At 39.4% G+C, this 16,304-nt stretch overlaps 1 protein-coding gene across 1 annotated transcript in view; it reads left to right on the plus strand.

The window, feature by feature from the left end:
• Window positions 1-16,304, plus strand: part of ALDH1L1 (aldehyde dehydrogenase 1 family member L1) — a 69,456-nt gene that overhangs the window by 27,030 nt on the left and 26,122 nt on the right. The window contains exons 10-15 of the mRNA XM_023498227.2: window positions 2,919-3,066; window positions 5,227-5,346; window positions 6,371-6,498; window positions 12,220-12,370; window positions 13,693-13,763; window positions 15,272-15,377. Coding sequence (XP_023353995.1) covers window positions 2,919-3,066; window positions 5,227-5,346; window positions 6,371-6,498; window positions 12,220-12,370; window positions 13,693-13,763; window positions 15,272-15,377 — 724 coding nt within the window. The remainder of the gene's footprint in view (window positions 1-2,918; window positions 3,067-5,226; window positions 5,347-6,370; window positions 6,499-12,219; window positions 12,371-13,692; window positions 13,764-15,271; window positions 15,378-16,304) is intronic.

Raw genomic sequence — 16,304 nt, forward strand, 5'->3', positions numbered from 1 at the left:
TCCACTACCTGGTACCTGTAGGACACAGAGTAATTCATCTTCTCTGTCCAAGTCTCCTTTTTTTCTTCATCTGCAAGCATAAAGTAGTGCACCTAGAATTAGAATGATCTGTGTTTAAATCCCATGTGGTCGTTTACTAGCTATATGACCATCGCCAAGTCACTTAAGCTTTTTCAACCTCAGTTTCTTCATCCATTAAATAGGTATAGTAACAGCTGTAGTACTTAACTCTTAGGGTTTTTATGATTCTCAAATTAGATAATATATACAAAATGCTTTTTAAAACCTTAAAATATTACATAAATGTCATTTATGAAAACAATTAAAGGAGAGCTAACTCATCTCTATGGCTTCTTCAGACTGTTGTATTCTCATATTCTTAAAGACAAATTTTTAAAAATCTGAATTGGAAAAAAGGCAGGATAGTAAAGGGGATAGAGCCACCCAACTCAGTCCTCAGACGCCTCCTGACAGCACTCTCAGTACTCTAGGACAAATTATTACCCACGGACTTTACAACCTCCACCAGCAGGGCTGTATGGTTACTCTTGGCAAGTGCCTAAATTTCTCAGGATCCCAGGAAATTCTCCAATACGATAAATTACAAGATCGCCTCACTGGAAGGAAGATTTTTGTTTGTTTGTTTGTTTCTTTGCTTGTTTCAGGGATTTCTCATATTGATGAAATCACAGGTCCAAACCAAAACAAATTAAAATGGAGATTAAAAGCAATTTCTTCTCTTCCTTCTCCCTCTGACAACAGTTTATGGTGTTATTCTATGGGCTGTAAAATACCAATAAACTTACCAAGCATAACCTCTCTCAGCTGCCTCTCCCTCTAGCCATAAATCTTTCTCCAGGCTACAATGAAATCCTGCCAGGACCATGGAGATGTCTTTCCCATGGGGAGTCTCATTTTCCATCCCTTCTCCAGCCCCAAGCCATTTTGAATTCCTAATCCAATGAATTTAGTTTGAGGAACTGCCTCCTGGTGGTCTCCCTTGGAACTCCAGAACAAATTAATTGTAGTTATAAGTCACAGCTTGACTGTTTTGTCTCAGTCTCAGTGGCCAGCATGACATCCTGCCTCTAGTTTACTTTGATCTAGCCCAGTACACCATTCCGCATAACAGGTAGAAAGAGGTAGAAGATAGCACATTGAGTCGTTAAGAAGAGGGAGTTGAATTTGATCCTTCTGCCTCCTTCTGTAGAATCAATAATTCACAGAGGGATTTTAAAGGATGATTTCCCTTCCACCCATTCAAGAAGCATCTCTATAGCAGGTATTCTTAAAGTGAGATCTGTGAACTTATATTTTGATAATTATTTCAATATAATTGGCCCCTTTTATAATCCTTATTTCTCATATATATCAGTATGGGTTTGGGATTTTGTGCATTTAAAAATATTATGCTGGGGGAAAAGAGTAACTAGGTGGTACAGTGTTTAGAATATGAGACTTGAAGTCGGGAAGTCCTGAGTTTGAATCTGGCTTTGGATACTTATTAGCTTGGACAAGTTACTTAATCTCTGCCTCAGTTTTCTCATCTGTAAAATAAGGCTAACTATAGTATTAATTTCACATTCTTTCTGAGAAGAACAAATGAGACTATCTTTGTCAAATCATCAAAGGGGAAAGGTGGCCTGACATAGAATGTGTTAAGAACCTTTCTTTATATATCTTCCCTGACAAGTAGTCATCTCATCTCTACCTGAATACTTCCAATGAGAAAGATGTAATAATAACAATAACTTTATAATAGTAAGGATCATAAATATTAATCATAGCTATCATTTATACAGCACCCCAAGGTTTTAGAAAGCCCTTATTATTTCATCTGTTCTTCATAGCAACACTGTGAGATGGATGCTATTATTAGCCTAATTTTACAACTGAAGAAACTGAAGCAGTCGGAGCTTAAATGGCTTGTTAAGTTAGTTAAGTGTCTGAAGTCAGATTCAAACTCAGATCTTCCTAACTGCAAGTTCCATACACTAACATTGGACCACCAGCTACCCCCTTAGGGAGCTCATTCTATCTCGAGACAGTGCTCATCTTTAAAAAGATTTCTGCTTCCTTTAAATTTCTGAACTCTGTCCCTTGTGACAACTCCCTCCTGCTCCAAATTGATTCTAGTTCTATTCTAAACTCTGGCATCCATTTCCCAATCAATAGCACAGCCAAGTGCTATATTCTGCACCCAGCACTGTACATTTTTTAGCTTAAAGAGATGTCTTCTCTCCCCAGTAATCCATCAGATATTCAAAGACCATGCTCTTGTCTTCTTTCCTCCATCCTAAGCACTCTCCAACTGTCCCTTGCATGATACAGCCATCTGGCACCATCTTGACCACCTACTTGTAGCACATGCTTAAATTTATATCAGAATCCCTCTTAAATTACAGCCCCCAGTTCTTTCTAAATTCTAGTCCAGATCTTCCTTCAGAAAGTTTGATTAACCAAGATCTCTTTTTGCCCAAAAAATTCATTGCCAACAAATAATGCTTGTTTTTGTTGTTAACTTGCATTTGCTATTTATGTATCTTCTGTTCATTATCTGCATGGTGATTAATAGTTTTATTTGTGTCTTCTTCCTTCTATAGCATAAAGTCCTTAAAGACAGAAGAGATAGATGAGAAATGAGATGTTTTAATGTGTTTGCAAACTTTTAAGCAGGCTGTTTTTATTGATTAGTTACTATCTTAGTAACTATTATTCCAGCATAATATAGTTCCATAGTGTGTGAGAGCTCAGAAAAACATGATGGTGGGAATGAGGAGGCTGGCGATACCAGTAAGAACAATGATGGGGCTGGTGGTCATTGCCATCTTGCCGGTCTTGCGTTTAGTCTTAATTTCTGCAGCTGCAAGGATGGGAAGAACATGTATCATGTGCTTTCAAATCTCTTTTTTTTCTAGGCTCGTAGAAGAAGTGAAATTGCAATGTAATGGCCTGGAATTAGAGAATGAAGATGTGTACATGGCAACTGCCTTTGGGGACTTCATTCAGATGCTGATTAGGAAACTGAGAGGGGAAGATGGAGAAGAAGAACAAGCTATAGACTATGTAGGTGGTAAATCACATTCCCCTCCAAAAAATATGGGGAACCTTCTAAACAAACCCTGTGTGATGATGACATTCACTTTTTTTGGAATCCAAAGTGGCAGCTGAAATCAACATTCCTGGAGAATGCTAAAAACTGCATTTGAGAACCCTTTCTTCCGTGGCTTTATTCTCCATATCTGTTAAGGATTTTGTGGAAACATCCAAGCAGGGATATGTTTAGGGGAACCTTATAAATCCTTTTCAGTCAGTACCCCAGATTTGGGGTTTTCTTGGCAAAGATATTGGAGTGGTTTGCCATTTCCTTTTCCAGCTCATTTTACAGATGAGGAAACTGAGGCAAATAGGATTAAATAAGTCACCCAGAACCACACAGCTAGAAACTGAGGCCACATTCAAACTCAGGTTTTCCTGACTCTAGGCCCAGTGCTCTCTATCCACCGTGCTACTTAGTTGTCACTTATATATCCTACGTGTATTTAATTGAATGAAACAGGAAGAAAAATCTGTGCTGACACTGTGCTACTCCAATGATCTGAAGTTTGAGAAATGGTTGAATTTTGAACCAGGATGCCATGGGAAAAAATTATTATGGAAGGTAGAAAAATAGGTTGCCCTGTTTTATTCGCAATTTTTTTTTTTGATAAATAACTTGAAAACTTTATTTGAAAACTGTTTTTTCTATCTATATGTTATTTTGAAAATTGTTATATTGTCTTGATACAAACTCACTTAAAAACTAGTTCCAAGGTACTCCATCTAAAAGTTTGTATTCCAGGCAGGCTGTAAATGTGTAGGTTGCTAAGAGCAAAGCTCTGACATTCAATTAGCTACAATAGCTACAATTCTGCACCTGAGATTGTACATTTCTGCGTTTAACAGGATTTTGGATGTCATTTAATTCAACCCCTTTATTTTACAAATGAGCTAACTGGGGTCTGGTGACTTAAACAAGGTCACACAGACAGTGAATAACAAAGTGGAATTCAAACACAGCTCCTCTAAACACAAATTTATCCACTCCTCTCCCCACCCCAGCCCCATTCCACACTGTACCACATTGTAGTGAAGTTTTCTCTCTCCTTGAAGAGAGAAAATTTCTTGAGAAAATCCTAGAATCTCAAAGGTGGCAGGTACCTCAGAGACTATTTAATCCATTCCGTGTATGAATAGGAATCCCCTGTATAACATATGTGACAAGTAGCTATCTAGTATTTGCCCGAAGGTTTCTGTCAAGGGGAAATTCACTACTTTCCAAGGCAGCCCATTCTAATCATTAACAAGTTTTTCCCTAACCTGAAACCTAAATTATTTTTTGTTGTTTTTATATCATTTTGTTGACTTGGGTTGAGTTTGCAGTCCTCTAAGACCTCCAGATCTTTTAAAAATGAACTGCTAACCATTCTTCCCTTGTTTTGAAATTAGGGAGTTGATTTTTGGAACCCAAGTATATGACTTTACATTTATCCCTATTACATTTCTTTTTTGTTAGATTTAGTCCAGTTATTCTAGTCTGTCAAAATCCTTTTTAGAAACTGACTGCCATGTGACATGTTGGTTTTCCCTCCCAGCTTTGTGCCATGTGGAAATCTGAGAAGCATCTTATGGATGCATTTCCTTTTGATTGGGTAAATGATAGTCATGGAGTTAGGGGAGTTCATGCTGGTTACTTAGAGGTCTATAGGCCGTGTGAATAATTCTATTTCTGTCCTTCAACAACAGGGAGACAAGAAAGCTAAGAGTAGGTAAAGAGTAGTAAACAAACAAAAAAAAGTAGATGATACTTTTTTTTTTTTCCCCAATGAGGCTTCTTTCTCCCAACTTCCATTTTCCACAGTCACAGGGAAGTCTTTGCTATACAACACCAAAGTGATTGATGATACTCTACAGAGTGCAATAAATCATCAAGCTGACACAAAGTTATAGAGTTGGGATTTTATTGGAGTTTATAATGCATTCTGGGGATTTTTGCAGATGGAGGTTACCACAGCATCATTAGCAGGAGAAACTAAAAATGCCAAACCAACTTCAAACAAATTTTCCTCACTCCTCAGCTACCATTGCAACAATCCCTTTTGTCTGAGAAGGCAAATGAGATTTAAAGTCCACATCTCATATTGGGTTTTAGAGGAACGAGAGTCAATAAGTCACTTTCCTTCTCAGGTGGAGAAATCCATCAACAACCTGACTATCCGAATGCCTCACCAGCTCTTCATCAATGGGAAGTTTGTGGATGCTGAAGGAGATAAAACCTATGAAACCATCAACCCAACAGATGGGACTGTGAGTTGGCAGACCTGCCAAACCCTTTCTTCTCTTCCATTCGGTGGTGATCTAGATCTCACCCCTTATTTACTCTGAGACCTTGAGTAAGTTAGTCTATCTCAGTTTCTCCATTTGTAAAGTGGAAATTATAAGCTCTGCCCCACCTAATTTAAAGAGGGTAAGAGTTGGGGGTCTCAAATGAGATAAAAATGAAAAAAATCTTTGGAAGTAGATATCTGATGTCCCAGAGATTAAGAGGAATGACCTCCATTTGCTTATTTTATGAAAACTGAGCTTTATGGATGCTAAGTGAATCTGGAAGGGGCAAGAATAAAAATAGAACTTCAATCATTACCTTATTTTCCCACCCACCCCAATTCTTATGAGCATTACTTCATCTCTTATCTGGAATAAAGGACTACAAAATCATAGATTTAGCCATAGAAGCCCTTTCATTATACAAATGAGGAAGCTGAGATCCAGAGAGATTAAATAACTTGGAAAAGGGGAAGGGAACATTTGTTATGTGCCAGGCACTGTGCTAAAAACACTTTATAAATTTCTCCCTCGATCTTCACAACAACCTTGTGAGATATGCATTCTTATTATTCCCATTTCAGAGTGGAAAAAATTAAGGCAGACAGAGCTTAAGTGATTTATTCACAGGTCATATAGCTATTAATTATCTGAAGCTGGATATGAATTCAGATCTTTCTGATTTCAGTCTTATTCATTGCTTCCAAAGTGGATGGCACCTTCTCAGAAGTGAGAAAACAGGACTTAAAACACCAAAATGAGAATTGAGGAAATGTCTCCAATATCCAAAGATCACAGAACTGATAAGACACTGAGCTAGTGCCCAGGTCTTCCCAATTTCCCTGACTGCTTTAGGTTGAAGTAAAGTTCAGTACATCTATCATGAGAGTCTCGGGGGGCACTTACATTAGAAGTGCTCTCACTGCTCGTGTACGTGCCCCTAGTGATGGATGTCCTGAGTCTTGGACCCTCCAGGAAACCTTGTGCCTGACTTTGTTCCTCACAGGCCATCTGCAAAGTGTCACTCGCCCAGCTCTCTGATGTCGACCAGGCCGTGGCCACGGCCAAAGATGCCTTCGAGAATGGAGTGTGGGGGAAGATAAATGCCAGAGACAGGGGACGACTTCTCTACAAGTAAGCCAGAAAGCTTTACTCCTCTCTAGGAGGGTGGGGGCTTTAAACCCAAGCATTGGAAAAGAGGGTGCAAATCCTACCTTCAACAAGAAGGAAGCGACTATTCCTGTAAAATCAGTGGGTGTGTTGTTTAGCCCACATCCACAGAGAAAAATAACAGGGAAAATAGGATAAATGCCCACTGACTTCCATCAACCAATCACAGAATCTCAGAATCACAGTGTAGCAAAGCTGGAAGGGCCCTTAGAACATAGACTGTCAGCCCTGGAAGGGCCCTTAGAACATAGAATGTCAGAGATGGGAGGGCCCTTAGAACATAAACTGTCAAAGGTGGGTGGATCCTTAAAGCACATAATGTCAGAACTAGAATGGACCATAGAACATTTAGGACTGAAAGGGCCTTTGAAATATAGAACATTGAATGTTAATTCTAAATAGAATTTCAGAACAAAAAAGATAAAATGCTGCATTACATGGGACCTTCTTTGGCCAATAGAAAACTGGGCTTAGTAGAAAATAAGGCTGCCGTATACTTGTGGTTATGGATGGAGAGATTTAACTTCCATGTCCCCCATTTCCATGTATTTAACACAATCATTCAACAACCTATGTTAAGCTCCTATTACTATTCAAGTATTATGATAGGCGTTGTGAGAGTTATTAAATTTAAATAATTCAATTCAACTCAATAAATATTTATTAAGCGGTGACTAGGTGCCATGTGCCAGGCACTAGGGAGACGAAAGCAAAAACAAAAATTCTCTTATGGGAAGTAGTTTGAGCAGAGACATAAAGACTGGAAAACTCTGTGGATGTTCGAGAAGAGTAGTCTGAGTTTTCTGGAGCCTAGAATATGTAAGGACAGTAATAATGGGATAAAGTTTGAAGGATAGAGTGGTTCAGGAAGGCCTGAATGCCCAGTAAAGCAGTTTAAAATTTACTGAAAAGGTATAAGGAGACATTGAAGGCTTTTGAGTCAAAGGATACCATGTCCAGACACACATAAAGTTGATGAGAATTATAAAGATAGTATTGGAGAAGGGAAAAAATAAATGTGGAAAAATCTGGCAGGCAATTATTACAATGATCCAGGTAGGTGCTACTGAAGGTGGTACTGAGCTGTGACAGTGGGAATAGAGAGGAGATGGGTATGGAAAATGTTTTGAAAAAATGCAGGATTTGGTGACCCCTCCATCTCCTTTCATATCCAAAGATATGTCAATGGTTATTCAAAGATAACCCTAGGGTTTCAAACAGGGGCAACAAACCTGGTAAAGTCAGGAGGAGCAGATTTGGGAGCAAATGAGATTGATTTTGAGTTTCTTCTTGATGTAGCTCCTCCCCCTCCAAGGGCCCCAAACCTTCCCTTCCAGACTCACTGACAAATCCTGTCTCAGGTCCTAATGCACAATGACATGTATAGAACAACCCAGAATGGGACCCCTTCAATGGTGACTGCATGTTGCAATCCTTTCACAAGGACAGAATTTCAAACACCAGCCAATGAATGAAGGAGGAATAGAGGAAGGAGTGCAGGACCAGAAGATCTTCCTAACGTCCCTGAAAAGTGGGTTGTGTTAGAAAGAATACTGAATTGGGAGTCAAACTGAATTCTAGTCCTGATATTGCCTGTGAGCCAATCAGTTCCCCTTCTAGATCTTGGTTTCCCTGTAAAAAGTGAGATTTAAATGAGATGAAATCGAGAATCTCCTTCGGCTCCAAATCTCCTGATTCTTGTGAGCTCAGGGATACCTTCCAGTTCTCATCTCTACCATGATACAAGGGGCCTTCCATCCCCCTTACTTTCTCAGACCTGAGTAAAATATCTCAGGCTTACACTAGCATCAGATGAAAGGCAGGTATACATTTAGAATCAGGAACAGACCTAGGAAGTGACACACCATTAGACTTTGGCATTTTTCCCATATTCCTTTTCTGTTTCTTTCTATTCCCTCTTCCTCTTCCCTCTTCCTGTGCTTCACTCCTGTGAGGATCTTGCTGTCAATTAATCTCCTAAGGTTTAAAAAAAAAGTCTAAATAAATGAATAAGATCAGGGCTTAAAGTGGTCCTTCTCTCATTCCCCCCAAGTGACTGCCTCTTCAAGATGGGGATTTGGAGAGGGAACTTTCCAGCATTCCAGAGACATACCCTCTCTCAGCTGACCTTTTATGGGCTAATTAAAGTCACCTCCAACCCAAATATTAAAGTCATCTCCAACCTAAATAGTAAAATCATCTCCAACCCATAAATGTTTACATGGACTCTCTGTGCCTGATCTGTGGTAGAGCCTTCCAAGCCTGTACTGGTTTGGTCAGCCACGGCCAGACACACTGTACATTGATTCTGTCCTAGTGATGTCATTTTGGCCCTCTTGGTGAATGAAATACAAACACATAACCCAAAATATACCAGAGACTGTGCTAATAAACATCGACAATACAAACAGAAGCAAGCAAAACAATTCCCATCCTCAAGGAGCTTACCTCCTAATAAGGGAAGACAGCCTAGATGGGGGGGCTACCACTTTTTCATTTGATGTTTATGTAAGCTTCAGAGATCATCTCACTCAGGGGGGAGAAAACTTATCAACATCTTCTGCTTGTTCCAACTTCAAATCATCAGTATCGAAATAATTTATATTTATCCCCAGAAGAAATCCTCAAACTCCCAGAAATTCCGTTCCCTTGAGAGAAAAAATGAACGAAAATCTATTTGTCCTTTTCATCCCCAAGTGGAAGTTTTAGGGGCACCAGTGTGATAAATGAGGAAGAGGAGAAGGCAATGGAGTTCTGAGACAGGTTGTGTATAAGTCAGGAAAGCAATACCTGAAACCCTTCAATTTATATTATATACATATGCACATGTATGTATATATTTATAATTTTACTTATTCTTTTATGCTCTTTAGTGAATACCATTTTCCACTTAAGAGAGGGGGAAAGTAGGGATGTGATTAATGACAATTAATATTTAAGAAAAAACTACAATGGGCACAGGAAGGAATACATTATTAAGGGAGAATGGCATCTTTTCTGGAAAGCTTTAAGGAGAAAAGAGGCTGCCTTTTGGTGTGGCTCAGGCCCTGTCCTGCCTGGTGTCCCACTTGATGTGATGAACCAATCAATGAAATCTATTAGTTTTTTATCAAACTCTTGCTAGGAGAGAGACCTTGATATTCACAGGGGGACAAACAAGCAGGTGTATAGCATGGGCCCTGTTCTCAAGCAGCCTGCAAGGCATTATCTCCGCATATTTAAATACTGCTTCTTAATGAGTCTAAATAAATTTCCAGCGAACGTTAAAACGGATTTCATTTCTTGCAGTTGCAAAAGGTGTCATCTCACTGTGTGAAGCTTGGATAGCAGGTCCAGCAGAGGGCAATGTTCTCCCAATAGTTACTGAAGGCAGCCTCCAAAGGACCAATGATAATTAATTCTATCCACCTCCTGGAGATAAAGGGACCCGAGATGCAGAATTTGTGTGTATACGTACACATGTGTATATAAACACCAAAGGGAAATAGAAAGAGGGGGAGGAGGAGTGGGGAGAGGGATAGCCAACATGATCATTTAATTTATTTGACTATACATGTTTATAATAAGGATTTTTTTTTGGGGGGGGGGTTCCCAGTAAAGGAGGGGAAAGTTGATAGGAAGGGAAAATCGATTTTTTTCATAGAAAAATATAAAATGATAAATATTTATATATAGATGTGTGTATGTATATAATATAAATTAAACAATACCCAATATGAGGAAACTAAACTATGAATGGGAAAAACCTGCTTCAGTCCTTGGCTACAGCATTAACTTGATGCTTTTTCTTGCCATTGTTTGAATTCGTATTGATACCCTTTGATTTTATGTCACCTTCATTTCTAAATATGCCCTCCTGCTGCCCATTTCGATCAGTACCCCACATCACTCCTTGAGTCATTTTCCCTTGTACCAGAAAATAAAAAGAGAAGGGATAGTTCAGTAAAACTAACTCCTCCAAATTAACTATATCTAGTGGTCTATGCAATGTTCCACATCTATAGTCTCCCACCTTTCAAAGAAGTAAGGGAGATTCTGCTTTAACTTGTACAAATTATTCCCCTACTCGGCTTTCTCTATCTGCAAAATTGAGGAGGCAAGGCTAGATGTTCTCTAAAGTCTCAAATTATATATGTATATAAAGTATATATACATTTAATTATCAATCAATAGAAATAGAGAATATTGTCAGAGCTACCCTTTTACAAATGAAGTATATTTTAAAAGGAATTAACAAATGATTTTTTAAAGAGTTCTCAGTCTCGCTCTATTTCTTGGTAGCTTGCAGCCTGACCTCCTTTCCAAGGCTTCAGCAACCAGCAGGTTGATTCTGAAATGAGGGGAAAAAATGTCTCTTAGGCTTCAAAGCTGGGAAGAACCTTAGATATCCCTGAATTCTAACTCTCATTTTGCAGATAAGAAAAATGAGATCTAGAGAGAGAAAGTAACCTTCTAAGTCCTCCAAATCCAGTGCTCTTTTCACTGTGACACAAGATGTCAGGATCCCCTCAAGAATTAATCTCAGATTCAGCCTCTTCCAAACCTCATGGATCTGTCTTTTTTCTGTAAAAAAAAAATAAGAATGTGGGAAGGAAAGTGTATAAGACTCACCATCTGTCTTCCAAGTGCTAGTGATCAAGGTGGGAAGAGTTATCATTGGGCAGAACTGGAGACATCTTTAGAGATTATCTCTTCTCATTCCACAAAATCAGAGATGAAGAAAAAGAGGAAATGGCTAACGTCACCTAGCTAGAGTGGAGTCAGGACTTGAATGCAGGTCTTCTACCTACTAGACTAGAATTCTTACCATACAAAAAGAAACTTCACACAATCAGAATTAGTAAACATCTCAAAACAGCATAAAATTGAATAATGTTGGCAACAACAAGATTATATGATGATTAATTCTGGTGGATGTGGCTTTTTCCAACAATGATATAATTCAGATCAGTTCCAATGATCTTGTGGTGAAGGGAGTCATCTGCACCTGGAGAGAGGACTGTAGAAACTGAGTGTGGACCACAATATAGCATTCTCACTCTTTCTGTTTTTGTTCACTTGCATTTTGTTTTCTTTCTCAGTTTTTTTCCCTTCTTGATACGATTTTTCTTGTGCATCAAGATAATTGTATAAATATATATACATATATTGGATTTAACATATATTTTAACATATTTAACATGTATTGGATTACCTGCCATCTAGGGAGGGAAGAAGGGGAAAATTTGGAACACAAGGTTTTGCCAGGGTCAATGTTGAAAAATTACCCATGCATATGTTTTGTAAATTAAAAGAATTGAATGGTGTATTTGGAATGGAAAGATGGAAATGGAATGGAAAGAACACCAGACTAAGTTAGGAGATCTGGATTTTAGTCATATTTTTGTTTTTGTCACTATCCACTTGTGTGACCCTGGGCAATGAAGAGTTTGGCTAGATGCTTAAATTCTGCTAGATGCCAAAGAACTGCTAAGTTCTTCCCAGATTTATGATCCTCCATACTTAGTTCTAAGCCTTAAAATGTATGGCATAGATTATGAGGTAGGGTTTCAGAGGAAGGAGAGATCATGGTAAAAGTGGGACAAGAACTGAACAATGAAAGATGGAGAAAAACAAGATGGTGGAGGGATGATGGAGAGCAAAAAGAAGGTGACCGTTCCTTTTCTTTTTCTCTGCTCTGTCCAGATTAGCTGATCTCATGGAGGAACATCAGGAAGAGCTGGCCACTATTGAGTCCATCGACTCCGGCGCAGTATACACGCTGGCCTTGAAGACACATGTGGGCATGTCCATCCAGACCTTCCGCTATTTTGCAGGCTGGTGTGACAAAATTCAGGTGGGATCCATCAGGCCCGTGCAGCCTCAGCCGGACCTCCTCTCTGAAAGTCTCATTCCCCGTGGGTCAGGTCAAGATCCTCCCAAAAAAGGATTCTCTGAGATATGGGGAAAGACACAGTTGACTCACAAGTTACCCTTTGCCTATGATGGAAGTTCAGTAACCTTTGCCTTTCAGGACAGAGAATCCCAGGAGAGAAAGACATTTTCATAGAGTTTAAACCATGTTTTAAATCTCTCCATTCTTAAGTACAAGGTTCAGTAGTAGGAATAGAAAGATGACCGTAATATAGGACCTGCTCTTAGGGAGGACACTTATGAAAATAGCTACAATACAAGAAAAAGTAAGGTAATTGTAAAGGAGACGTCATGGACAGCAGTATGGACAGAACCCTGGGATATAGTTTCCAATCCCAGTTCTATCATTCATTGTGTTACCTTCTGCAGGTCATTCAACTTTCTGAACCTTGATTCCCTCTTCTCTTAAATAATGAGTGTGGTCTGAAGCTACAGCAGCTCTAAACTACATTTGGCTGAAAGGATCGAGAGAAATTTGAAGAGGAAGAGACTGTTGGCAGCTAGAAGTTGAAGGCTAGGGTAGTTTAGAGAAATCTGATTTGGAGCAGGGAAATGAGGGCAGAATTGCATAAAGTATTGAATGTCGATCAGTATGTTAAATTATACTGTATGAGGATGTATTCTGATGGAAGTAACCTCCTGAAGGTTACTTGAGAAGAAAAATGGCCTGGTTAGAAAAATAAATAGAATAAAATAGAATCCCATAGTTTCTCTGTATAAATGAGTCAGTCTCCCCTTGAGTATACATTCCATTCTCATCTTTCACCAATGGAGGAAGCTTTGGGAGAAAAATCTAAGAAGTCATTCTGGAAGAAGGCAGGAATCCTACTTTTCTGCTCCAACAGACCCACAGCTGCCATGACTACATATTCCCCTGCAAATCTCAGAGGCCACAGTCTTTCTCTGGGATTATCTTCCCGCTGAACCAATAAGGAACCACAAAGTCTGCATTGTAGACAAGAACCCCTGTTTATAATACCTGTTTTACAGAGAATATGATAGAGGCAAAAAGAACTACCTAGTTGGCTTAGGATCCCCTAAGAGTCTGAGGAAAGAATGTTGGGGTTACAATTACAATCTCATGTACTAGTTCATGACACATTCTAGTTTAAGGGATGCCTGACTTCTTATTCCCAATTCAAGAACAAATTGCTGAGATATCTAATGGATAGTATGCACCTGGATGGTCAGAGAGTAGGGAGAGGAGGGATAAGACCTTGATGCATCCTTGTGTTTTATTTCCAGGGTACCACTATCCCCATTAACCAAGCAAGGCCTAATCGCAACCTGACCTTCACCAAGAAAGAACCAGTTGGGTGAGTTCCATCACTTTGGGATGCTTTCACAGGAGGGTTTGGTGGCAAGATTGTCAGAAAATTAAGACCTAGTCAAATTTGAAGACTTACTCAATGCTAATCGTAATTAGTGGACCCCACTTTTGTGAGAGACAATGTGGTGCAATTAATGAATCAACAAGCATTTATTAAGCACCTACTGTGTGCTAGGCCCTGTGCTAGATACTAGGGATAAAAAGACAAAAGTGAGATGGTTCCTGCCCACAAGGAACTTACATTCATGCACATATAAATATGTGAAAAATCTGCGCAAGAGAAAAAAAGATAATTTTAATGGGAAGAGGTACTGGCAACTTACAGGTGGAGGCTGGGGAGATGGGGCACAGAGGAAAAGAACAGACTAGAAAATACTTCATATCAAAAATCAAAAGACTTCATATCATTATGACAGAGTACTGGATTTGGGGTCATGGGACTTAGTTTTAAATACTGGTGGGTCATGGGATTTGCTTTTAAATGCTGGCTCTGCTGCTTTACAGCTCTATGATCTTAAGCAATTCATTTAACCATTCTGGTCTTCACTTTCCTTATCTGTTAAATGAAAGATGATCAAACAGTAAGGTCCCTTTCAACTCTGTGTCTAGGAGCCTCTCCTGGCTCTCCAAAGATGCAGCTAATCAGAATAATCAAGCTAAGCCCACCCCCGGGAGGAACGCTTGTAGCTTCCTCTGGGGCCATCTGACTGGAGCATTCATTTGGAGAGGCTGATCCACACACACATACCCCATTCCCCTCATACTTCTAAAAAAAGACCTAGGGCTCAAATACAATCATTTTGCCAGAAAAAGTCTCCACTGGTACAAGCAACTTTGGAAATTGCTGCCGGAAACCCAGGCACAATACCTTGGCTTTGTGGGCTTCCTATCTCATACCACATTCATCTCTAGACATTCATTCCCTTGGGTTAAGGAACTAAAGGCTTCCTTAAATAAATTAACAAGTATTGCATAAATAAATTAACAAGTTAAGTAGCAGAAACCTTGCAAAGCAAATATTTCAGAAGAGTTGCTTAGAGGCTGATGTGGACATGAAAGACAGCTTCAAATATTTGTAAGGTTATCCTGTAGAAAAAAAAATTTAAAAATTTAAAAACCGGTTATCCTGTAGAACAGAATCATAGTACACATGTCAGATGGAAAGGGGATTATGTTAGACCAGCCAGTCCATTCGACAGATGAGAAAGCTGAGGGGCCACAGGCAGGATAACTTGGCAGAGGAGCCTTCAGTTTCATGCAATTGAACTGCTTCATCTTATAAATGAGGAAAATGAGCCCCTGAAAAGGCAAAATGACTCAACTCGCGTCATGCTGACTTAGAACCAGAGCCAGGTCTTCTGAATCCAAAGTCAAGCTTCTTGTCAGGTACATCAGGATCACAGAGAGGAGACAGGGAAGATGGAAAGAGGCAGGACGGGTAGGGGAAGGGTCCTTGCTTGGTCAGGACTTATCCCTGACTGTCTTGGTCTTTAGGGTCTGTGGCATTGTCATTCCCTGGAATTATCCCCTAATGATGCTCTCCTGGAAGACCGCCGCTTGCCTGGCGGCTGGGAACACACTGGTCATCAAGCCAGCCCAGGTAAGTCACCTCAGGGTGCAAGGGCTGTGAAGGACAATAAGGTGGAGAGGAGAGGGAAGGTGGACGTAATCATAATGATGGGTATTTCTCAAATCTGAGTCTTAATGGAAATCCTTCTACCTTAGAACTCTTCAGAGCAATCTGCACATCTGGCCCATCAGGACAATTACATTATACTTGAATTATTATTAAGCTCAGGGAGAGGATCTCTCCTCTCCAGCCATCTCTCCCATCAGGCTAACTCCAGGGATCCTGTTTCTTTCCTGGGCATCTATCCAGCTATATCTATTTGTACCAAATTTTTTCAGTTTATCTCAAGGGAGAGGATCCAGTACTTAGGTAGTATTATGACTTTATTATTTATGGAAATGGCAGAGTGTTGTGAAAAAGCACTAAACTGGAGTCAAGATTTGAGTTGAAGTTCTGGCCCAGTTACTAGCTAAGATTATGAAGCGATGAAACTAAAAAACAACTACTTTTCCTCATCTGTGAAATGGGAACGGTAATACATATACTACCTACCTGAGTTGGTATGACAAGAACATAAAGTGAACTTAAATTATTTTTTAAATAGTCTCTTATTTTTCCTAATACATGCAGAGATAGTTTTTAGCACTTACCTATATAAAATCATGTGTTTCAAATTTTTCTTCCTCTTTCTCCCTTTCCACCTCCCAAGAAAGAAAGCAATCCAATATGGTTAAACATAGAACACTTGAATTCTTTTTCATTCTTTCTTCCTCGTATTGTCTCTTTAATAAAAGATTAATTTGTCATCAGCTCTGAGCAAGACTATGGAACACAAGATTAATGTGGGAGTAAGAAGGGAAGGGGATGCTAATAGAGAGGTAAGAAGATATAGCAATCAATGGAGTATTGCTGATGGAATATTATAGATCAAGACAGAGAGAAATCAGTATAGGTTGG

The sequence above is a fragment of the Sarcophilus harrisii genome, chromosome 1, assembly GCF_902635505.1.
Source record: "Sarcophilus harrisii chromosome 1, mSarHar1.11, whole genome shotgun sequence".
NCBI lineage: Eukaryota > Metazoa > Chordata > Mammalia > Dasyuromorphia > Dasyuridae > Sarcophilus > Sarcophilus harrisii.